The following is a 24,641-nucleotide window of genomic DNA, read 5'->3' as shown; positions in this document are numbered from 1 at the left end:
ATATATACTCTGCACAGTACCACTCCTCCTGTCCTGTATATATACACTGCACAATACCACTCCTCCTGTCCTGTATATATACACTGCACAGTACCACTCCTCCTGTCCTGTATATATACACTGCGCAGTACCACTCCTCCTGTCCTGTATATATACACTACACCGTACCACTCCTCCTGTCCTGTATATATACACTGCACAGTACCACTCCTCCTGTCCTGTATATATACACTGCACAGTACCACTCCTCCTGTTCTGTATATATACCCTGCACAGTACCACTCCTCCTGTCCTGTATATATACTCTGCACAGTACCACTCCTCTCCTGTGTATATATACACTGCACAGTACCACTCCTCTCCTGTGTATATATACTCTGCACAGTACCACTCCTTCTCTCCTGTGTATATATACTCTGCACAGTACCACTCCTCCTCTCCTGTGTATATATACTCTGCACAGTACCACTCCTCCTGTCCTGTGTATATATACTCTGCACAGTACCACTCCTCCTCTCCTGTGTATATATACACTGCACAGTACCACTCCTCCTCTCCTGTGTATATATACTCTGCACAGTACCACTCCTCCTCTCCTGTGTATATATACACTGCACAGTACCACTCCTCCTCTCCTGTGTATATATACTCTGCACAGTACCACTCCTCCTGTATATATACACTGCACAGTACCACTCCTCCTCTCCTGTGTATATATACACTGCACAGTACCACTCCTCCTCTCCTGTGTATATATACACTGCACAGTACCACTCCTCCTCTCCTGTGTATATATACACTGCACAGTACCACTCCTCCTCTCCTGTGTATATATACACTGCACAGTACCACTCCTCCTCTCCTGTGTATATATACACTGCACAGTACCACTCCTCCTCTCCTGTGTATTTATACACTGCACAGTACCACTCCTCCTCTCCTGTGTATATATACACTGCACAGTACCACTCCTCCTCTCCTGTGTATATATACACTGCACAGTACCACTCCTCCTCTCCTGTGTATATATACACTGCACAGTACCACTCCTCCTCTCCTGTGTATATATACACTGCACAGTACCACTCCTCCTCTCCTGTGTATATACACTGCACGGTACCACTCCTCCTGTATATATACACTGCACAGTACAGCTCCTCCTGTATATACACACTGCACAGTACCGCTCCTCCTGTATATATACACTGCACAGTACCACTCCTCCTGTCCTGTATATATACACTGCACAGTACCACTTCTCCTGTCCTGTATATATACACTGCACAGTACCACTCCTCCTGTCCTGTATATATACACTGCACTGCACCACTCCTCCTGTATATATACACTGCACAGTACCACTCCTCCTGTCCTGTATATATACACTGCACAGTACCACTCCTCCTGTCCTGTATATATACACTGCACAGTACCACTCCTCCTGTCCTGTATATATATACACTGCACAGTACCACTCCTCCTGTCCTGTATATATACACTGCACAGTACCACTCCTCCTGTATATATACACTGCACAGTACCACTTCTCCTGTCCTGTATATATACACTGCACAGTACCACTCCTCCTCTCCTGTGTATATATACACTGCACAGTACCACTCCTCCTCTCCTGTGTATATATACACTGCACAGTACCACTCCTTCTCTCCTGTGTATATATACTCTGCACAGTACCACTCCTCCTTTCCTGTGTATACATACACTGCACAGTACAGCTCCTCCTGTATATATACCCTGCACAGTACCACTCCTCCTCTCCTGTGTATATATACACTGCACAGTACCACTCCTCCTCTCCTGTGTATATATACACTGCACAGTACCACTCCTCCTCTCCTGTGTATATATACACTGCACAGTACCACTCCTCCTCTCCTGTGTATATATACACTGCACAGTACCACTCCTCCTCTCCTGTGTATATACACTGCACGGTACCACTCCTCCTGTATATATACACTGCACAGTACAGCTCCTCCTGTATATACACACTGCACAGTACCACTCCTCCTGTCCTGTATATATACACTGCACAGTACCACTCCTCCTGTCCTGTATATATACACTGCACAGTACCACTCCTCCTGTCCTGTATATATACACTGCACTGCACCACTCCTCCTGTATATATACACTGCACAGTACCACTCCTCTTGTCCTGTATATATACACTGCACAGTACCACTCCTCCTGTCCTGTATATATATACACTGCACAGTACCACTCCTCCTGTCCTGTATATATACACTGCACAGTACCACTCCTCCTGTCCTGTATATATACACTGCACAGTACCACTCCTCCTGTCCTGTATGTATACACTGCACAGTACCACTCCTCCTGTCCTGTATATATACACTGCACAGTACCACTCCTCCTGTCCTGTATATATACACTGCACAGTACCACTCCTCCTGTATATATACACTGCACAGTACCACTCCTCCTGTCCTGTATATATATACACTGCACAGTACCACTCCTCCTGTCCTGTATATATATACACTGCACAGTACCACTCCTCCTGTCCTGTATATATACACTGCACAGTACCACTCCTCCTGTATATATACACTGCACAGTACCACTCCTCCTGTATATATACACTGCACAGTACCACTCCTCCTGTCCTGTATATATACACTGCACAGTACCACTCCTCCTGTCCTGTATATATACACTGCACAGTACCACTCCTCCTGTCCTGTATATATACACTGCACTGCACCACTCCTCCTGTATATATACACTGCACAGTACCACTCCTCCTGTCCTGTATATATACACTGCACAGTACCACTCCTCCTGTCCTGTATATATACACTGCACAGTACCACTCCTCCTGTCCTGTATATATATACACTGCACAGTACCACTCCTCCTGTCCTGTATATATACACTGCACAGTACCACTCCTCCTGTATATATACACTGCACAGTACCACTTCTCCTGTCCTGTATATATACACTGCACAGTACCACTCCTCCTGTATATATACACTGCACAGTACCACTTCTCCTGTCCTGTATATATACACTGCACAGTACCACTCCTCCTGTCCTGTATATATACACTGCACAGTACCACTCCTCCTGTCCTGTATATATACACTGCACAGTACCACTCCTCCTGTCCTGTATATATACACTGCACAGTACCACTCCTCCTGTCCTGTATATATACACTGCACAGTACCACTCCTCCTGTCCTGTATATATACACTGCACAGTACCACTCCTCCTGTCCTGTATATATACACTGCACAGTACCACTCCTCCTGTCCTGTATATATATACACTGCACAGTACCACTCCTCCTGTATATATACACTGCACAGTACCACTCCTCCTGTCCTGTATATATACACTGCACAGTACCACTCCTCCTGTCCTGTATATATACACTGCACAGTACCACTCCTCCTGTCCTGTATATATACACTGCACTGCACCACTCCTCCTGTATATATACACTGCACAGTACCACTCCTCTTGTCCTGTATATATACACTGCACAGTACCACTCCTCCTGTCCTGTATATATACACTGCACAGTACCACTCCTCCTGTCCTGTATATATATACACTGCACAGTACCACTCCTCCTGTCCTGTATATATACACTGCACAGTACCACTCCTCCTGTATATATACACTGCACAGTACCACTTCTCCTGTCCTGTATATATACACTGCACAGTACCACTCCTCCTGTCCTGTATATATACACTGCACAGTACCACTCCTCCTGTCCTGTATATATACACTGCACAGTACCACTCCTCCTGTCCTGTATATATACACTGCACAGTACCACTCCTCCTGTATATATACACTGCACAGTACCACTCCTCCTGTATATATACACTGCACAGTACCACTCCTCCTGTATATATACACTGCACAGTACCACTTCTCCTGTCCTGTATATATACACTGCACAGTACCACTTCTCCTGTCCTGTATATATACACTGCACAGTACCACTCCTCCTGTCCTGTATATATACACTGCACAGTACCACTCCTCCTGTCCTGTATATATACACTGCACAGTACCACTCCTCCTGTCCTGTATATATACACTGCACAGTACCACTCCTCCTGTATATATACACTGCACAGTACCACTCCTCCTGTCCTGTATATATACACTGCACAGTACCACTCCTCCTGTCCTGTATATATACACTGCACTGCACCACTCCTCCTGTATATATACACTGCACAGTACCACTCCTCCTGTCCTGTATATATACACTGCACAGTACCACTCCTCCTGTCCTGTATATATACACTGCACAGTACCACTCCTCCTGTCCTGTATATATATACACTGCACAGTACCACTCCTCCTGTCCTGTATATATACACTGCACAGTACCACTCCTCCTGTATATATACACTGCACAGTACCACTCCTCCTGTCCTGTATATATACACTGCACAGTACCACTCCTCCTGTCCTGTATATATACACTGCACAGTACCACTCCTCCTGTCCTGTATATATACACTGCACAGTACCACTCCTCCTGTCCTGTATATATACACTGCACAGTACCACTCCTCCTGTATATATACACTGCACAGTACCACTCCTCCTGTATATATACACTGCACAGTACCACTCCTCCTGTATATATACACTGCACAGTACCACTTCTCCTGTCCTGTATATATACACTGCACAGTACCACTTCTCCTGTCCTGTATATATACACTGCACAGTACCACTCCTCCTGTCCTGTATATATACACTGCACAGTACCACTCCTCCTGTCCTGTATATATACACTGCACAGTACCACTCCTCCTGTCCTGTATATATACACTGCACAGTACCACTCCTCCTGTATATATACACTGCACAGTACCACTCCTCCTGTATATATACACTGCACAGTACCACTTCTCCTGTCCTGTATATATACACTGCACAGTACCACTCCTCCTGTCCTGTATATATACACTGCACAGTACCACTCCTCCTGTCCTGTATATATACACTGCACAGTACCACTCCTCCTGTCCTGTATATATACACTGCACAGTACCACTCCTCCTGTCCTGTATATATACACTGCACAGTACCACTCCTCCTGTCCTGTATATATACACTGCACAGTACCACTCCTCCTGTCCTGTATATATACACTGCACAGTACCACTCCTCCTGTCCTGCATATATACACTGCACAGTACCACTCCTCCTGTCCTGTATATATACACTGCACAGTACCACTCCTCCTGTATATATACACTGCACAGTACCACTCCTCCTGTATATATACATTGCACAGTACCACTCCTCCTGTCCTGTATATATACACTGCACAGTACCACTCCTCCTGTCCTGTATATATACACTGCACAGTACCACTCCTCCTGTCCTGTATATATACACTGCACAGTACCACTCCTCCTGTCCTGTATATATACACTGCACAGTACCACTCCTCCTGTATATATACACTGCACAGTACCACTCCTCCTGTCCTGTATATATACACTGCACAGTACCACTCCTCCTGTATATATACACTGCACAATACCACTCCTCCTGTATATATACACTGCACAGTACAGCTCCTCCTGTATATATACACTGCACAGTACCACTCCTCCTGTATATATACTCTGCACAGTACCAGTCCTCCTGTATATACACTGCACAGTACCACTCCTCCTGTCCTGTATATATACACTGCACAGTACCACTCCTCCTGTATATATACACTGCACAGTACCACTTTTGTCCTTCTTGCTGTGGTTTGGGTGGGGTCTTTGCTGATGCCTCTTTCTCTGTCCTCTCTCTCTCCCTCCCTCTGTCTCTCCCTCTCTGTGTCTCGCTCTCTCTCTCTTGCGCTCTCGCTCTCTCTCTCTTGCGCTCTCGCTCTCTCACTCTTGCGCTCTCGCACGCTCTCTTGATCTCGTTCTCTCTCTCACAGGTTGGGGCAGTCAGAGCTCTAAGGTTCACATACATCACAGCACGTGGCTGCATTTCCCAGGACACAACCTTCGCTGGATCCTGACCTTCATCCTCCTCTTCGTGTTGGTCTGTGAGATCGCTGAGGGCGTCGTGTCCGATGGGTGAGTGATTGGTGAAGGTGCTACGTGTGCGGCTGCAGATCCCGCTGCTCCCTGTCCTCTTCTCCCGCTGCTCCTGTCAGGAGTTTCCATTTCCTCTGCCAGTTCTGTGCTTGGAGCAGCTGTTGGCGACGACGACCATAGCATTTCCTTCCAGCTGTTTGGCCCTCGTGAACTTCTCCAACCCCAGCAGCCTCATGAGTCATCTGTAATAGCGGTCCTCATGACGGGGGAGGGATGGGCAGGCGGAATATAAGAGGGGGAAGGGGATACAGGTTAAATGTAATAGGGGGTACAAGTGAAAAGTAAGTGTGGGGGACAGACGGAATGTAAGAGGGGGTGGATATCACACACGGTGTGGGAAAGACTAAGTCCATCATGAAGGGATGAGGGGAGGGTAGCCCAAGATTAGCAAAAGGGGAGGTGGAGACCCCTAGGCAGATCTAATATCACTCAACCTGTCCTACCATCCCTATATTGGTTCCACACCAATCGCCGAACAGGAAACCTAAGCCCTGTATATCCCTAGAGCTTGGCCCTAGATTAGAAGGGGGTGTGAGCACTGGTCAGTCCCCACTATAAACTTAAGACAACCAGGGAGACAAACAAAGGGGGGAAAACTTGAGCAGACACCAGAGAGATAACACCAAACATTTTCCAAGGGCACCAGAAAGGAAGCTAACCGACTGCTATTGCTCCAAGCCTTCACAAGGGAAAATGAGAATATCACTGGCGGCTCCCTGAAGCAGACTGAGAGTTTATAAACACCCAGACCAGGGTGTGTCAATCAGCAGGAGGGAGGTCGCCGCTGGGTCCAAAAGTCAGAAGGATTAAGAAGTCGTCTGCAGTGCCAAACGCAGAGACCTTCTGTAGCCAGATGCAGAGCGACTGTCTGTTGCATCTGACACCCCCGTGACACTACCCCCACTTCTACGAGTGACCTCCGGACACTTAGGACCAGGTTTCTCAGGATAAGAGGTGTGGAATGAACAAACCAGCCTAGGAGCATTCACTTGTGATGATGAAACCCACATCCTCTCCTTGGCACCATAACCCTTCCAGTGCACCAAGTATTGTAGAGAACGACGTTGGAGACGAGAATCTACAATCCTCGAAATCTGAAATTCCAAATTACCATCAACCATTGGGGCGGCGGTAGAGGTGAGGGCTCAAGAGTTTCTACATATTTCTTGAGCAGAGACCTGTGAAACACATTGTGGATTTTAAGGGCCTGGGGTAGCTCAAGACGAAACGCTGCTGAGTTAATGACGGAGGTTATTTTATAGGGACCAATAAACCTAGGTCCCAGGTTCCAAGAAGGAACCTTCAGTCTTATATTCCTGGTAGACAACCGCACAAAGTCATTCACATTCAGGTCTGGACCTGGCAAGCGGTTTCTGTCAGCCATACGTTTATACCTGTCTTCCATGATCTTCAAATTACTCAGAACACCACGCCAAACCGAGGAGAGGGACGAAGCAAAACTTTCCTCCTCAGGAACTCCTGAAACCCCTCCACCACTAAAAGTACCAAACTGTAGATGGTAACTGTATGCACCAAGAGAACGGTAACCTGCCAGTAGATTCTTGACGATAATTATTAATAGCAAATTCTGCCAGCGGTAAGTAAGATGCCCAATCCTCCTGATTTTTGGAGGCAAAACACATGAGGTAGGTCTCCAAATTCTGGTTAATGCGTTCGATCTGTCCGTTCGACTGAGGATGGAAGGCAAAGGAAAAGGACAGCTGCTCCCCCAGTCGAGAACAGAACACTTTCCAGAACTTGGAAACAAATTGGCTACCACTGAACTGACACCACATCGGAGAGAACCCCGTGAAGCTTCAGAATCTCATTTATAAACACCTGAGCAGGAGTCTTGGCATTAGATGGTACAAATAACCTTCCTGAAGGGCAGGAGGCAGGGGCATCATCCTGTGCCTCCAAGACCTCACCCTCCAGTTCAGGGTACAGTGCTGAAATGACTATCCCTTTCTGTAATATCGGGGCAGGGTTCTTATGGTCACCACCACCAGGGAAGCCCCGGGACAAAGCATCAGCCTTGACATTTTTGACCCCTGGATGGAAAGTTACAACAAAATTGAACCTAGTAAAAACAGGGACCATCTGGCTTGTCTAGGGGTGAGACATTTAGCTGACTGGAGATAGGACAGGTTCTTATGGTCAGTAATAGGATGGACAGCCCCCTCCAACCAATGTCGCCATTCCTCGAACGCCAATTTAATCACCACAAAATCCCTATTACCAAACGTCATAATTTCTCTCAGCCGAAGCTAATTTCTTAGAAAAGAAAGCGCATGGACGCCATTTACCAGGGGACGGACCCTGAGCCAACACAGCCCCAACCCCCACCTCCGATGCATCAACCTCCACCATAAAGGGTTAGGAAACATCGGGTTGACTGAGTATAGGGGCAGTGGCAAAACAATTCTCTAAGGAAGAAAAAGCCTGGAGGGAAGCATCCGCCATTTGGAAAAATCAGACCCCTTTCAAGTCATGTCAGTAAGGGGTTTCACAATTACTGAATAATTTTTGATGACCTTCTGGTAAAAATTAGTAAAGCCCAGAAAATGCTGTAGAGCCTTTAGGTTCTCGGGACGGTCCCAATCAAGGACTGCACGAATCTTCTCCGGATCCATCCGAAAACCCAAAGATGACAACAAGTACCCCAAACACTGCACCTACTGAACAGTGAAAACAGATTTTTCCAGTTTGGCATAAAGTTTGTTATCCCTTAATATCTGGAGCACCTGATTAACATGCCCCCGATGTGTCTGAAAATCAGGTGAGTAAACCAAAATATCATCCAGATAGACCACCACAAACCTTCCCACCAAATGATGGAAAATATCATTTATGAAATGCTGGAATACCGCAGGTGCATTGGTCAAACCAAAAGGCAAAACCAGACTCTCAAAATGCCCTTCCCGGGTATTGAACGCGGTTTTCCATTCGCCCCCTTCTCTGATTCTAACCAGATTGTAGGCTCCCCTTAAATCCAACTTGGAGAACACCTTAGTTTCCACAACCTGGCTGAACAAATCAGGAATCAGAGGAAGAGGGTAGAGGGTATGGATCACAGATGGTAATTTGATTTAATTCCCTGAAATCTAAACAGGGACGTAGACCGCCATCTTTTTTCTTCACAAAGAAGAACCCTGCCTCCACGGGCGAAGATGAGGGTCTGATATGTCCCTTCTCCAGACTCTCCGCAAATAAATCCTTCATGCTTGTCTTTCAGGGCCAGAAAGATTATACAGTCTGGACTTGGGTAGTTTAGCTCCGGGGTGTCAGGTTAATAGGACAGTCATAAGCACGATGAGGAGGAAAATCCTGACACCCCCTCTAAGAAAAACATCCTCAAAACCAGACCAAAACGCAGGTAAGGTCTCTGTAGAGACTGTAGCAAGGGAAATATCTAAACAGTACTCATGGCAGTAATCTCCCCATTCAATAATCTCCCCGGTTTGCCAATCCACCAACAGATTATGTTTCACCAACCAGGGTAGACCCCAAACAATTGGGATGGGAAGATTGTCCAGAACATAGTAAGGAATGATTTCACAATGAACTGACCCCACCCTCAGTTTTACATTATGTACAATCTGAGTAAATGCTTTCTGTGCAAGTGGCACCGAATCAATGGCAAAGATGGGAATAGGTTCAGCTAAAGTACAGCAAGCGAGACCATGAGTTTTCACAAACTCAGCATCAACCATGCTGACCCCGGCTCCACTGTCAACAAACACAGACATTTTCTCAGTTTTGCTCTCTAGCACCACTTCTTCTGTCAGAAAAACCGGGAACTGCAGGTTGACAATAAATGCAGCCCTTGCTTATCCAACTCCAGACTACTAAGGGTTAATCAAGTTTCCTTTTGCTTAGGAATCGAAGGATAGGCCCCAATAAAATGTCCCTTTTTTTTTTACACAAAACGCGCCCTTTTTTTTGGAAATGTACGATGCAGAGGCACCCCCTAATTGCATGGGTTCTTCCACCTCCCACCGTACGGGTTAACCGTCAGACTGCTCCCCCGGCAAAGCAGCATTACCCTGAAAAGAAGGCTCCGGAGAAGGTGATCTCACTCACCTATCCCTAAGGCGTCTATCAACACATATAGCCAACGACATGGCAGCCTCCAAGGACTCTGGGGTTTCATACACGGCCAAAGCATCTTTTAACTTTTCAGTAAGACCCTCACAAAATTGTCGTCTAAGGGCTGAGTCACTCCATTCTGTATCAGTTGCCCATCTGCGGAATTCGGAGCTATACGTCTCCACTGACTGATTCCCCTGGTGAAGGCGACGTAGCCTAGACTCAGCCAAGGCGATTCCGTCAGGGTCATCATAGATGAGGGCCAGAGCCCCGAAAAACCCCTCCACAGACTGGAGACAAACCGGGTCCTGCGGTAACGAAAACGCCCAGGATTGAGGATCTCTTTGCAGCAGTGAGATCACAATTCACACTGGTTGCTCCTCATCTCCGGAGGCATAAGGACAAAGTTTAAAATACAGTTTGCAAGCTTCCTTGAAAACAAAACAATTGTCCCTACCTCCTGAAAACCTGTCCAAGAGGGCAACCTTGGTTTCAAGCTGGACTGGCCTACCTGCAGAGACACCAACATTAGGGACCTGCATCCGCTGTTGCTGCTGCTGAACCTCATAGCGGAGGTCAGTCACCTCCCAGAGACATCCTGTGCTGCTGCTCTAACAGCTCAGCAATGGGATCCATGAACCAAGAAAAAAAGAACACACCCGAAAAAAACACACCCAAAAAAACCACATCATTTTTTTTTCTCTTTATATGCACGGCCAGTGATAATGTCACGCACTGTGTGAGAAAGACTAAGTGCAACACGAAGGGATGAGGGGAGGGTAGCCCAAACGCTAGGGAAAGGGGGAATGGAGACCCCTAGGCAGATCTAATATCACCCTACCTGTCCTACTGTCCCTATATAGGTTCCGTAACTATCGCCGTCAGGAAACCCTAATCCCTGTATATCCCTAGATAGGCCATAGATAGGGAGGGGAGGTGAGTACTGGTCAGTCCCCACTATAAACTAAAAACAAGAAGGGAGACAAAAAGGGGGGAAAACTTAGCTTGAGCAGACGCCAGAGAGATAGCACCAAACGTCCTCCAAGGGCACCAGAGAGGAAGCTAGCCGACTGCTATTGCTCCAAGCCTTCACAAGGGAAAATGAGAATATCACTGGCGGCTCCCTGAAGCAGACTGAGAGTTTATAAACACCCAGACCAGGGTGTGTCAATCAGCAGGAGGGAGGTTACCGCTGGGTCCAAAAGTCAGAAGGATTAAGAAGGCGTCTGCAATGCCAAACACAGTGACTTTCTGCAGCCAGATCCAGAGCGACTATCTGTCACATCTGACTCACTCATGACAGTGGGGGACAGGTAGAATGTAAGAGGGGGAGGACAGATGGAATGTAAGAGGGGGAGAGGGTACAGGCAGAATGTAAGAGGGGGAAGACAGGCGGAATGTAAGCGTGTGAGGGGGGACAGGCAGAATATAAGAGGGGGAGGGGGACAGGCGGAATGTAAGAGGGTAGGGAGTACAGGGGGAATGTCAGAGGGACGGAGTAGACAGGCATAATGTAAGTGGGGAAGGGGGACAGGCGGAATATAAGAAGAGGAGGGGTATAGGAGGAATGTAAGAGGGTGAACACAGGTGGAATGTAAGCGGGGAGGGAGGACAGGCGGAATGTAGGAGGAGGAAGGGGGACAGGCGGAATGTAAGAGGAGGAGGGGGGACAGGCGGAATGTAAGAGGGGAGGGGGGACAGGCGGAATGTAAGAGGAGGAGGGGAGACAGGCGGAATGTAAGAGGAGGAGGGGGGACAGGCGGAATGTAAGAGGAGGAGCTGGGACAGGCGGAATGTAAGAGGGGGAGCTGGGACAGGCGGAATGTAAGAGGAGGAGGGGAGACAGGCGGAATGTAAGAGGAGGAGGGGAGACAGGCTTAATGTAAGAGGAGGAGGGGGGACAGGTGGAATGTAAGAGGAGGAGGGGGGACAGGTGGAATGTAAGAGGAGGAGGGGGGACAGGCGGAATGTAAGAGGAGGAGGGGGGACAGGCGGAATGTAAGAGGGGGAGGTGGACAGGCGGAATGTAAGTGGAGGAGGGGAGACAGGCGGAATGTAAGAGGGGAGGGGGGACAGGCTTAATGTAAGAGGGGGTACAGGCGGAATGTAAGAGGAGGAGGAGAGACAGGCGGAATGTAAGAGGAGGAGGGGGGACAGGCGGAATGTAAGAGGAGGAGGGGGGACAGGCGGAATGTAAGTGGAGGAGGGGAGACAGGCGGAATGTAAGAGGAGGAGGGGGGACAGGCGGAATGTAAGTGGAGGAGGAGAGACAGGTGGAATGTAAGAGGAGGAGGGGGGACAGGCGGAATGTAAGAGGAGGAGGGGGGACAGGCGGAATGTAAGAGGGGGAGGTGGACAGGCGGAATGTAAGAGGAGGAGGGGGGACAGGCGGAATGTAAGTGGAGGAGGGGAGACAGGCGGAATGTAAGAGGGGAGGGGGGACAGGCTTAATGTAAGAGGGGGTACAGGCGGAATGTAAGAGGAGGAGGAGAGACAGGCGGAATGTAAGAGGAGGAGGGGGGACAGGCGGAATGTAAGAGGAGGAGGGGGGACAGGCGGAATGTAAGTGGAGGAGGGGAGACAGGCGGAATGTAAGAGGAGGAGGGGGGACAGGCGGAATGTAAGTGGAGGAGGAGAGACAGGCGGAATGTAAGAGGAGGAGGGGGGACAGGCGGAATGTAAGTGGAGGAGGGGAGACAGGTGGAATGTAAGAGGGGAGGGGGGACAGGCGGAATGTAAGAGGGGGTACAGGCGGAATGTAAGAGGAGGAGGGGAGACAGGCGGAATGTAAGAGGAGGAGGGGAGACAGGCGGAATGTAAGAGGAGGAGGGGGTACAGACGGTATGTAAGAGGGGGTACAGGTGGAATGTAGGAGGGGGAGGGAGTAGAGGCGGAATGTAAGAGGGAGTACAGGCGGTATATAAGAGGGGGAGGGGTGCAGGCAGAATATAAGAGAGGGAGGAGGCACATACACTGGCGGACAGGCAGAAGATAGGCCGGTGATGGGTCACATGGTCTGGAGGGCAGGCATAATATAGGCTTTGTAGGGGGCACATTCGTCGTTCCTGGGTGACTTCTTGGCAGAGTGGCAGGTGCCGTGTTGGTCTGTAGAAACCCTATTACAGACGTCGGACTCCGACTACCGATCCGGGCAGAATGTTATTTTACACGACCACATATAACTCTCGTTTCCCGTCTTTGTTTTCAGCTTCTCCAGGTCGCGGCACCTCCATCTCTACATGCCGGCCGTCATGGCGTTCCTGGCTGGAATCACGTCCATTGTCTATTATCATAACATTGAGACGTCCAACTTCCCAAAGCTGCTGATAGGTGAGAATGCGAGCGACCAATCAGCCGCTTCCAGCAGAGTCATGTGATTAACGATATTGTATAATGAGGGCACCAAGATGAGAGCGAGAACCTGGAACAGCACCACCTAGTGTGCACAGGCAAGATGGCAACCAGACAACATCTACAGTGATCATAAGATATACTTTATTTTATACTTTATTTATCCCGGAGGAAATTGCGGAGTGTCAATTATAATAAGTGTCAATAATGACCTTGCCCTCACTATAGAAGATCCCTCTCTAATATCAAGTGTGAACAATGACTCCCCATTATAGAAGACCCCTACATTAATAGCAAGTGTGAACGATGACCACCCACTCTATAGAATACCCCGCAGTAATACTGAGTGTGAATGATTAGCCCCCACTATAGAAGACCCCCACACTAATACTGAGCGTAAATGATGAGCCCCCCACTATAGAAGACTCCTACACTAATATCAAGTGTCAACACTGACCCCTGTCAAGGATACAAGGATAACAGTGGGGAGGGGGGTCCCGTAGATCCCACCATTGTTACTACTTTGTCACAGATGCCACCAGAGAGATCACCCAGATCTCACCGCTGCCACCAGTTTGTCAGTGGAACGCTGCCTCAAATCGTCAGGACAGTTACGCAATTGACTGACGAGCAATGGACGAGACTGCGACTGCTTCCATTGCAAGGCCAGTTATTGGAGAACTCACAGTGAGTGTATGGTATATACACCCTGATACAGTCACTGCCAATAACAAAAAGAACTGTTAGCTGCCACCACCAATTGTTTATACAGGCCGCTTGGACGCCCTTTACAGGTAACGTATGCCTACAAGGGTGCGGCTTACAGAGCAAGAGGAACAGAGCTATTAAATGTTATGTATTTAATCCAGAAAGGTAGGCAGTGTTTATTAAAAATATACAAAGATCATACAAAATGGGAACAAAACAATACGATATATACAATTACATAAAATAGAATAACTGATGTCACGGAAATGGTTCAGAGCTTAGTGGAGGGAAGCACTCCGATTAGGAAAATGGGACTCCCTCAGTGAACTACTTATGTCTTCCCAGAATGACCAATAACACATATTCTGCCTTTTATTATCTGAAGGTTATGCCCAAACACCTCCTTTGATGACCTCATGTGGGGGCTAATTGTGGGATGTGCTTGGCCCTTTAGAATTTTATGAGATCCCCAACTTATAGGATATTTTCACCCCTGGAGGTCCCAGACGGTAGATATTGTCAAATTTATTATTGCTATTATACCTTTCACATATGGACCAAACATGAACTGGATAGTATCATCTATCAGCACGTTATTAAGTTGTAGGGGTTAGAATAGCCTTGCAGTGATTGAATGCGTTCTGTTCGTCCCTTCGCTACGATGCCGAAAATCTTTCTCCCATAATGATCAGATCATTACAAACACCAATATTCATATCTGTACAATGGAGACAGAGTTTTCTACTGCAATTGTTCAGTTTTTCTTTGAGAGGAAGCCTTTGCCTATGTACACAAATCCCCATTTTGGTATCTGGTTCCCAGCAAATTATCTGGCCACTGCAGGGGTCCACTACTACGATGGAGATGGAGGTGTTGGCTCCCTCTTCTCTATGACAACCTCCCACACTATAGAAGACCCCGCACTAATAACAAGTGTGAACGATGATCTCCCCCCCCACCCCCACTGTAGAAGACCCTGCATGGTACCGTACAGTTTCTTGTTGCCACTCAACGCCATGCAGGCAGATATATAGGGTTCTTAGTCATTACTAGACCCTCTTTTTCCGTTTTTATAACTCCCCTCTCCCTACCATAAAACAGACTCCTCTGAAAAATCCTCAGAATCGAGAAGGAAACGCGTAGGGAGGGGTGCACCTTATTTGGGGTATACTTGGGTACTGCCCTTGTTAGGGCAGGAGCTATACATGGGGCATGACAGGGTATATTGCTACCGATATCCATCTACCCCGGCTCCCGCATAGGCTGCTCCTGAGGTTCCTATTACATTAGGAAACTTTTTTATCCTGCTCAGTTGTTTTGAGCACTTTACATGTGATTGTGCAATTATGCTGTTTGGTCGCAGTCTGTCATCTAATTTATAGGCATAGTGTCACGAGTTTACCGCGACAGAGAGGAGCCAGAAGACCTCAGCGTCTGAATTTATACAGTGAAGGAAATAAGTATTTGATCCCTTGCTGATTTTGTAAGTTTACCCACTCACAAAGACACGAGCAGTCTATAATTTTAAGGGTGTTCATGTCTTTGTCAGTGGGCAACTTGCAAAAACAGCAAGGGATCAAATACTTATTTCCTTCACTGTATACCCCTGCAGTGAATAGAATCTGGATTGCCAGTGTTAAATCTTGTACAGCCTGGTGAGGAGTGAAGGATTCGGTGTTCGGTAGAGGCGTTTAAGGAGAGTTGTTCTGTGACTGTTTCTTGGTGTTTTGGTTGTGTGCATAGTCCCTTCCTCTTCTATTTTTGTTTACCTTCCTCATCCCAGTGTTTTCCCTCTGTTATCTGTGAGTGCATGTTTTGTATGCTTGGTATTTTAATTTATCCCTTTATGTTCCTCTCTTGTTTGTCTGGTTGGTGTATTTACATAACTATTCCTCCCTACTTCCCTGGGTGGGGGAGGGGACAGATAAGAGCCAGTTCAGCAAGGTATGTTTCCCCAGCATCTTCACCATCACAAGTAACCTGGGGAGCAGGGATAGCTAGAGCGCCCCTAGTGTTAGGGACAGGGTAGAATCTCCATGCTGATTTACTGGTGGTGGTCATCGGTAATAGTGATGATATAGGTGGTGGTCATCAGTAATAATGATGGTGGTGATCATCAGTAATAGTGATGATGATGGTGGTGGTCATCAGTAATAGTGATGATGATGGTGATGGTCATCACTAAGGGATGATGATGGTGGCAGTGGTCATCAGTAATAGTGATGGTGCTGGTGGTGGTCATCAGTAATAGTGATGATGGTGGTGGTCATCAGTAATAGTGATGATGGTGGTGGTGGTCATCAGTAATAGTGATAGTGATGGTGGTGGTGGACAATAGTGATGGTAATGGTCATCACTAAGGGATGATGATGGTGGCAGTGGTCATCAGTAATAGTGATGGTGCTTGCGGTGGTCATCAGTAAACGTGATGATGGTGATTGTGGTGGTCCTCAGTGATAGTGATGATGGTGGTGGCGGTGGTCATCAGTAATCATCACTAGGTCCTCACTAGATGATGGTTGTAATTGCACTGATGGGGGGGATGTAATGTTTTATGGTGTTCTGTTATATATCTGGATTTTCCTTCTTATCCCACAGCGTTACTGGTGTATTGGACTTTAGCGTTTGTTACCAAAACCATCAAGTTTGTGAAGTTCTGTGACAACGGCATCGGGCTCCTCCAGCTGCGCTTCTGCCTGACCGGGTTATTGGCCATGTTCTATGGTGTGCTGCTGATCGTGGAAGTCAATGTCATCAGAGTGCGGGTGAGCCATGAAACTGACCGGAGAAATGGGAGAACACCAGATAAAGCGCACTCTATGGAAGCGCCTTGAAAAAGTCTTCATACCCCGTGAATTACTCCACATGTTTTCACGCTACACCTACAAACCGAAATATGTTTTACTGGGCTTTTATGTGATAATGACACAAAGTATCAAGTGTTTGTGACGTGTAAAGGAAATGATACAAGGTTTTCTAAATATTTTATAAATATAATTTGTGATGTGCATTTGTATTCAGCCCCCTGGACTCTGAAACTCCTGAATATTACGAGAACCTCATATCTTTTCACTTACTACATTGTGTCATTATCACATAAAATGCATTAAAGTTTGTCGGTGTAATGTGAAAAAATATGGAAAAGTTCACGGGGTATGAAAACTTTTTCAAGGCACTGTATATGCCTAGAAATACACACACCTGTCCCTCTATATTTGTAAAAAAAAAAAAGATTACTATAGCACTGAGATATTGGGCTGCACTTCACAATGCAGAGGGGACGTTACAGACAATGAAGACGTTACAGAGTAACAAATAACTCAATAATTACCCAGAAGAGTGAGGGTCCTGATCACAAGCTACAATCTATGAGGACATGGGGGGCATCACAAGCTACAATCTATGAGGACATGGGGGGCATCACAAGCGGGCGAGGTGATCATGGAGAACGTGGAGGGTGGGGTGAGCGAGAAGAGTGCAGAGGGCGAGGTGATCATGGAGAGCAAGGAGGGCGCAGAGGGCGGAGAGTGCACAGATCGAGGTGATCAAAGAGAGCGAGGAGGGTGAAGTGAGCGAGAAGAGTGCAGAGATCAAGGTGATCATGGAGAGCGAGGAGAGTGCAGAGGGCGAGGTGGTCATAGAGAGCGAGGAGGGTGAGGTGAGCGAGAAGAGTGCAGAGGGCGAGGTGATCATGGAGAGCGAGGAGGGCGCAGAGGGCGAGAAGAGTGCAGAGATCGAGGTGATCATGGAGAGCGAGGAGAGTGCAGAGGGCGAGGTGATCATAGAGAGCGAGGAGGGTGAGGTGAGCGAGAAGAGTGCAGAGGGCGAGGTGGGCGCAGAGGGTGAGCTTGAAGCTCATCAAGAGAATGCCAAGAGTGTGCAAAGCAGTCATCAAAGCAAAAGGTGGCTACTGTGAAGAACCTAGAATATAAGACACATTTTCAGTGGTTTCACACTTTTTTGTTAAGTATATAATTCCACATGTGGTAATTCATAGTTTTGATGCCTTCAGTGTGAATGTACAATTTTCATAGTCAGGAAAATACAGAAAAATCTTTAAATGAGAAGGTGTGTCCAAACTTTTGGTCTGTACTGTATGTGTGTATATCTGTTTGTATGTCCAGTATCGGTCAGAGGTCCTGACCCCCCGGTTGATGCAATGTTTGCTTTGTTCTTATTGGATTGTGCACATTGTCGATTCAGACTGAAGGCAGCAAAAACACAAAGGAGTAAATATGGGAACAAGGAGTAAGGACCCACATGTGACTCAAACCATAATGAATGTGTTACTCCTCAGATTCCTCCCGGTGCCCCCCTTTTTACTCTGACAGCTTTACACCCCCTCGTCATTCTCTCAGTAGCTTCGTCAGGTTGTAAACTGGAGACTTCCATCTGTCCCGGAGGATTTCCCGGAGGTGCTGAGCACTTGGCAGTTGCTTTGCCTTCACTCTGCAGTAAATCATCCCAAACCATCTCCATTGGGTTGAGGTCAGGTGATTGTGGAGGCCATGTCCTCTTATGCAGCCTCCATCCCTCTCCTACTTGATTACATATCCCTTACATCACCTCGAGGCAGGCTTGGACTGGCCCACGGGAGAACAGGAGAATCCTCCGGTGGGCCACCACCCTCTTATATGAGCAGTGCTTGGCACTATATGCTTGGATCACTATGTACAGACAAAGGCGGCATCTTATTCATCTAACAATCTACACAGATCATTGTTATATAAATCTGTGATTGAGGAGAATGTCACATTTGCATGTAGCTGAAAGTGGGGTCCTGGCGTTGGTTCCTGGTGGGCCCTTGTCACCCCAGTCCGACACTGCCTGTAGGTGTTTGGTGGGCCCTTGTCACCCCAGTCCGACACTGCCTGTAGGTGTTTGGTGGGCCCTTGTCACCCCAGTCCGACACTGCCTGTAGGTGTTTGGTGGGCCCTTGTCACCCCAGTCCGACACTGCCTGTAGGTGTTTGGTGGGCCCTTGTCACCCCAGTCCGACACTGCCTGTAGGTGTTTGGTGGGCCCTTGTCACCCCAGTCCGACACTGCCTGTAGGTGTTTGGTGGGCCCTTGTCACCCCAGTCCGACACTGCCTGTAGGTGTTTTGGGTCATTGTCCTGATATAAAACAGATGATGGTTGCACTAAGCGCTGAGCAGACGGGCTGACATGTCGCTGCAGAACGCTGTGGTCACCATGTTGTGTGATGTGTCTTGAATTTGGAATAAATCAGCAGTGTCCCGAGCAGAGCGACCCCCACCACCACACCTCTGTCACCATGCTTCACGGTGGGCAGCACATCTGTAGAAACCATCCACTCGCCTCTTCTGCACCTCACGAAGACCTGGGGGTGGAATCAGAAATCTCACATTCTGACTCCGCCGACCGCAGTTCGGATTTCCACTGATCCCTTGTCTGGCTCTTGTGTTGCTCGGTCCACACAAGTCTCTTCTAGTTTGTGGGTCCACACAAGTCTCTTCTAGATTGTGGGTCCACACAAGTTTCTTCTAGTTTGTGGGTCCGCAAAGTCTCTTCTAGTTTGTGGTCCTCAGTCATGGCTTCTTTGCAGCAAGTAGAAGCTATTCCAGATGACTATATGATGAAGCTGCTGGAGAGATTCCCGGTTGGGTGTGAAGCTGTCACCAGAGTAACGAGGGCACCGGGAGGAATCTGCGGTGGATCACATATTGTATGGATGGATTGTTCTACATGTGTTCCTTACTCCTTGTTTTCATATGTCCTTCCTGCTGCGCTCGCTCTGAATCTGCAATGTGCACATTCCAAGAAAAACAAGGAAAACCATTGCATCAAAAGTGGCGTCCAAACTTTTGACAGGTACTCTTTGTGCCTATACCTGTAGGCATAGCACCCAACCATCCGAGATGCAGTGAGAGTGCCCCAGTTTGGGGGAGGTGTCCTGGGAGGTCAGAGCTATGTCCCAACTTTCACTCACTCTGTCTGCAGTGTCTCTAGGCTTCACTCACAGTCACTGGGTGTGCGCCCTGCTCCATAGCTCGTTGTCCTCGGGGGACGGCATCTCTCTGCTCTATACTTGCAGTCCTATAACTCCTACTTCTCTCTTCTTGACATCTGGTCTCTCTGGGAATTGAACCCTCAACCTGTATCACTGGAGGCAGTGGCAAAAGCTACAAGCCACAGGCAGCACTGACAACCACAAGAGAATTTCCTCGGGTTCATGGAGATGCAGTTCTATATACTAGTGCATTTCTATATACCTGTATTCCTTCCTATCAAATTCTAAATACTACAAAATAATGAAAAACAATTACAATAAGGACATTTTTTAATGTACTTTCTAAATAAGAATCCCAAATGAGCAAATACCAGACATATATGTGTCCCTGCAATCGTAACAACCCCTATAATACAGCGATCAGATTATTTATGGTGATCAGTAAAACAATTGAGTGATTTCATTTTTTTTTTTTCACCATTAAACCAATAAAAATTCAAGAACAATGTAACGCTGAGGACGTGTTCACACGTAGCTGCTATCTATCTGCTTGTTTTCTGCGGAGTATCAGGTTATTACGTTTGCTCCTTTTTTCTGCCTTTTCCCCCTTATTTGATGCGTTTCTGGTGCAGATGTGAAGCCGCCTTTTAACGCTTTTTTATAATCGGATGCAACTTGTGCTGAGACCAACTGGTCCGAGGAGGAAATCCGACATGTGCACGGCCCCATAGAATAACATGTGGACCGGTGCTGGCTGTCAAAATGGCTGCTTTTTTACGGTAGTGTGCACAAGCCCTAAATCTGTGTGCGGATCAAAACCACAGCATCGTCCAGTGTCTGCAGAGTGGACGGTTCACAGCGATCTCGTGCTCACTGTGCTTCTGCATAAACTCTCCTGCGCTGCGCGTTTCACATCCGCAACGCGTCGCTGAGTGTTACGTGCAGATATTCCCATAGACTTACATTAGATGCCGAAAATCTGCAGGTAGAAACGCTCATGAAGTCTCCATAAGACTTAATAGGGGCAGACATTCTGCAACATCAGAAACTCACCGCGGGAACCTAGCCCGAGCGTCAATGGGGACCTGAAACCAACGCATGTAAAAAATGTATGCGGCTATAAATCTGCAGGAAAAATGCATCAAAAGAGGGAAAAGGTATAAAAAATACAGCAAAAATGCAACAACCAGAGAAGAATCATATTGCGCAGTTTGGAACAGACACTTGCAGATAAAAAGCCGCAAAATAAACGCATTTGCGCTGTGTGTGTGAACATGGCCTTACAGATATGTTTGGCAAAATAGCTTTTAAAAAAAATGACTGTTCGCCTTGCAAAAAAAAGCAAGAGCTGATATAGTGAAGCTCCGTAAAAATAAAAAAAAGGTTCTGGCCGCGACCACTGTGACTGAATAAGCAAAAAATAAATTCATAGGTCTAAACCAGATACAGAGGACAGTCCTGGATTTGGGTCTATGCCCTGCAGTCTCGGGCATCTGCTGCATGTCCCTCACTGCCAGCGCCCCTCTGACAACTCCTCCTGCCACAGGAGAAAGAAATGGTAAATGGGCATGGTTCGGGGGTGAGGCCAGAAATGTAGCAAGGCGCATGATTGGTCTCTTTCACTTCTGGAAAAGGAGGTGCCTGTAGGTCTGGGTGCATCACTGTGTATAGTATATATGTATATATGTGTAGTGTGTATATTATGTGTGTATATACTGTGGTAAAGCGACTTGCTCGGCTCTCCAGAGGCAGACACAGGACACGCGTCTCGGGTTAACTTCCTGCTGGTGTATTTAGACGCCATAAACTGCAGCAGCGTTCCACAAAAAATAACCAGGCCCTCTCCGGGGTAACGGAAAAACAAAAGATAAAATATAGCAGAGTCCACTAGCGAGAGAGGCTTCGCCCCCTCCGGGTAGCACAGTGAAGTCCCACCAAACACCAGTCCTTCGGTGTTGCTCTCTGGCCTCACCAAACACAGCCTGGAGACTTCACTCTCCAGACCACACACTACCGAAAAAAAAAAACAGTGACTGAGCATTTAAACCTTGCTCAGCCACACCCTGAGGGGAGGTAGTGTGAATGGCTTCCCACCCTCTTTGCCATTCACAAAAAAACATACCCTTTAAGTGAATTATTCCCCAGCATATAACATACTGGCAGAAAGTTTGTAGGTTTCAGTTCACACAGGCTAGCAGCCGGAGTGACACATACCTCCCCTCGTATATAACACCAGTGACTCTGTCACAATACATATAATGTGTGTTTACTATGTGTATATTATGTGTGTATACACGTGTAGTGAGTGTACTATGTGTATAGTATATGTGTTGTGGTACGACGACTCACATGGCCACTTTCGGAAGTAGACTCAGGAACCGGGTTTTCTCTGCAGGCTTTATTGTATGGCATAAAGCCCCGCAGCTCCAGCAAAATAAACACGGCCTTACTGGCAAAACAAAAGATAAACGATAGCAAAGTCCATAGGAGTGTGGGGTTCGCCCACACAGGTTGTAGCACAGCCTTCACCTCCTTCCTGAGCTATGGCTTCCCAGTCTGGAGACCTTGCCTCTCCAAACACAACAACAGAAAAAAAAATAGTGACTGAGCATTTAAGCTTGCTCAGCCACACCCTGTGGGGAAGTATGGTGAATGACTTCCCACCTGTCTCTATGCCATTCACACCAAACCACGCCCTTTAGGTGAATTTAACCCCCAACATATAACATGCTAGAGAAAAGTTGTAGGTTCAGTTCACACAGGCTAGCAGCCGGAGTGACACATACCTCCCTTCGCATATAACACCAGTGACTCTGTCACAGTGTATATACGTGTAGTGTGTGTTCTATGTGTATATTATGTGTGTATATACGTATGTGTAGTGTGTATATTATGTGTGTGTATATATGTGTAGTGTGTGTGCTATGTGTATATTATTATGTGTGTATATATGTGTAGTGAGTGTACTAGGTGTATATTGTGTATATATACGTGTATGTGTGCATATACGTGTAGTCCGTCTACTATGTGTATATTATGTGTGTATTTTGACAGAGTCACTGGTGTCATATGTAAGGGGAGGTATGTGTCACTACGGCTGCTAGCTTGTGTGAACTGAACCTACAACTTTTCCCCAGCATGTTATATGTTGAGGGTGTAATCACCATTGTTAAGGGAGTGGTTTTGTGTGAATGGCATGGAGATCGGGTGGGAAGTCATTCACCATACCTCCCCTTAGGGTGTGGTGCAGCAAGTTTAAATGCTCAGTCACAATTTTTTTTTTCTGTGGTGTGATCGGGAGAGTGAAGTCTCCAGAGTGTGTGTGGAAGCTAGAGAGCTCCACAAAAGGACTTTGCCTGAATGACTTGTGATACCGAGAGCGGACGGAACCCGCTCACTTATGGACTGTGCTTTACTTTATATTTTTGTTTTGCCGTTACGCCAGAAAGGCCGTGTTTATTTTGCTGACTCTGCAGTGCTTATGCGGCTACAATAAACCTGCAGAGGAAACCATGTCCTGAGTCTACTTCTGGAAGCAGCCGAGTGAGTTGTCTTACCACAGTATATACGTGTAGTGAGTGTACTATGTGTATATTATGTGTGTATATACGTGTAGTGAGTGTACTATGTGTATAGTATATGTGTTGTGGTACGACGACTCACATGGCCACTTTCGGAAGTAGACTCAGGAACCGGGTTTTCTCTGCAGGCTTTATTGTATGGCATAAAGCCCCGCAGCTCCAGCAAAATAAACACGGCCTTACTGGCAAAACAAAAGATAAACGATAGCAAAGTCCATAGGAGTGTGGGGTTCGCCCACACAGGTTGTAGCACAGCCTTCACCTCCTTCCTGAGCTATGGCTTCCCAGTCTAGAGACCTTGCCTCTCCAAACACAACAACAGAAAAAAAAATAGTGACTGAGCATTTAAGCTTGCTCAGCCACACCCTGTGGGGAAGTATGGTGAATGACTTCCCACCTGTCTCTATGCCATTCACACCAAACCACGCCCTTTAGGTGAATTTAACCCCCAACATATAACATGCTAGAGAAAAGTTGTAGGTTCAGTTCACACAGGCTAGCTGCCGGAGTGACACATACCTCCTTTCGCATATAACATCAGTGACTCTGTCACAGTGTATATACGTGTAGTGTGTGTTCTATGTGTATATTATGTGTGTATATACGTATGTGTAGTGTGTATATTATGTGTGTGTATATACGTGTAGTTTGTGTGCTATGTGTATATTATGTGTGTATATACGTGTACTGTGTATATTATGTGTGTATATATGTATGTGTAGTGTGTATATTATGTGTGTGTATATACGTGTAGTGTGTGTGCTGTGTATATTATGTGTGTATATACGTGTACTGTGTATGTTATGT

At 47.0% G+C, this 24,641-nt stretch overlaps 1 protein-coding gene across 1 annotated transcript in view; it reads left to right on the top strand.

Moving 5' to 3' along the window:
* The window catches only part of LOC141245816 (ATP-binding cassette sub-family C member 8-like), a gene marked incomplete at its 3' end in the record, with an annotated part of 139,562 nt that overhangs the window by 31,599 nt on the left and 83,322 nt on the right, over window positions 1-24,641 (top strand). The window contains exons 2-4 of the mRNA XM_073669087.1: window positions 5,972-6,113; window positions 13,432-13,553; window positions 16,881-17,047. Coding sequence (XP_073525188.1) covers window positions 5,972-6,113; window positions 13,432-13,553; window positions 16,881-17,047 — 431 coding nt within the window. The remainder of the gene's footprint in view (window positions 1-5,971; window positions 6,114-13,431; window positions 13,554-16,880; window positions 17,048-24,641) is intronic.

The sequence above is a fragment of the Phyllobates terribilis genome, unplaced genomic scaffold (assembly GCF_046119375.1).
Source record: "Phyllobates terribilis strain yellow unplaced genomic scaffold, ASM4611937v1 Scaffold_2134__1_contigs__length_162224, whole genome shotgun sequence".
NCBI classification, from domain to species: domain Eukaryota; kingdom Metazoa; phylum Chordata; class Amphibia; order Anura; family Dendrobatidae; genus Phyllobates; species Phyllobates terribilis.
The sequence above is the reverse complement of the archived record's forward strand: the minus strand, read 5'-3'. Positions and strand labels throughout refer to the sequence as shown.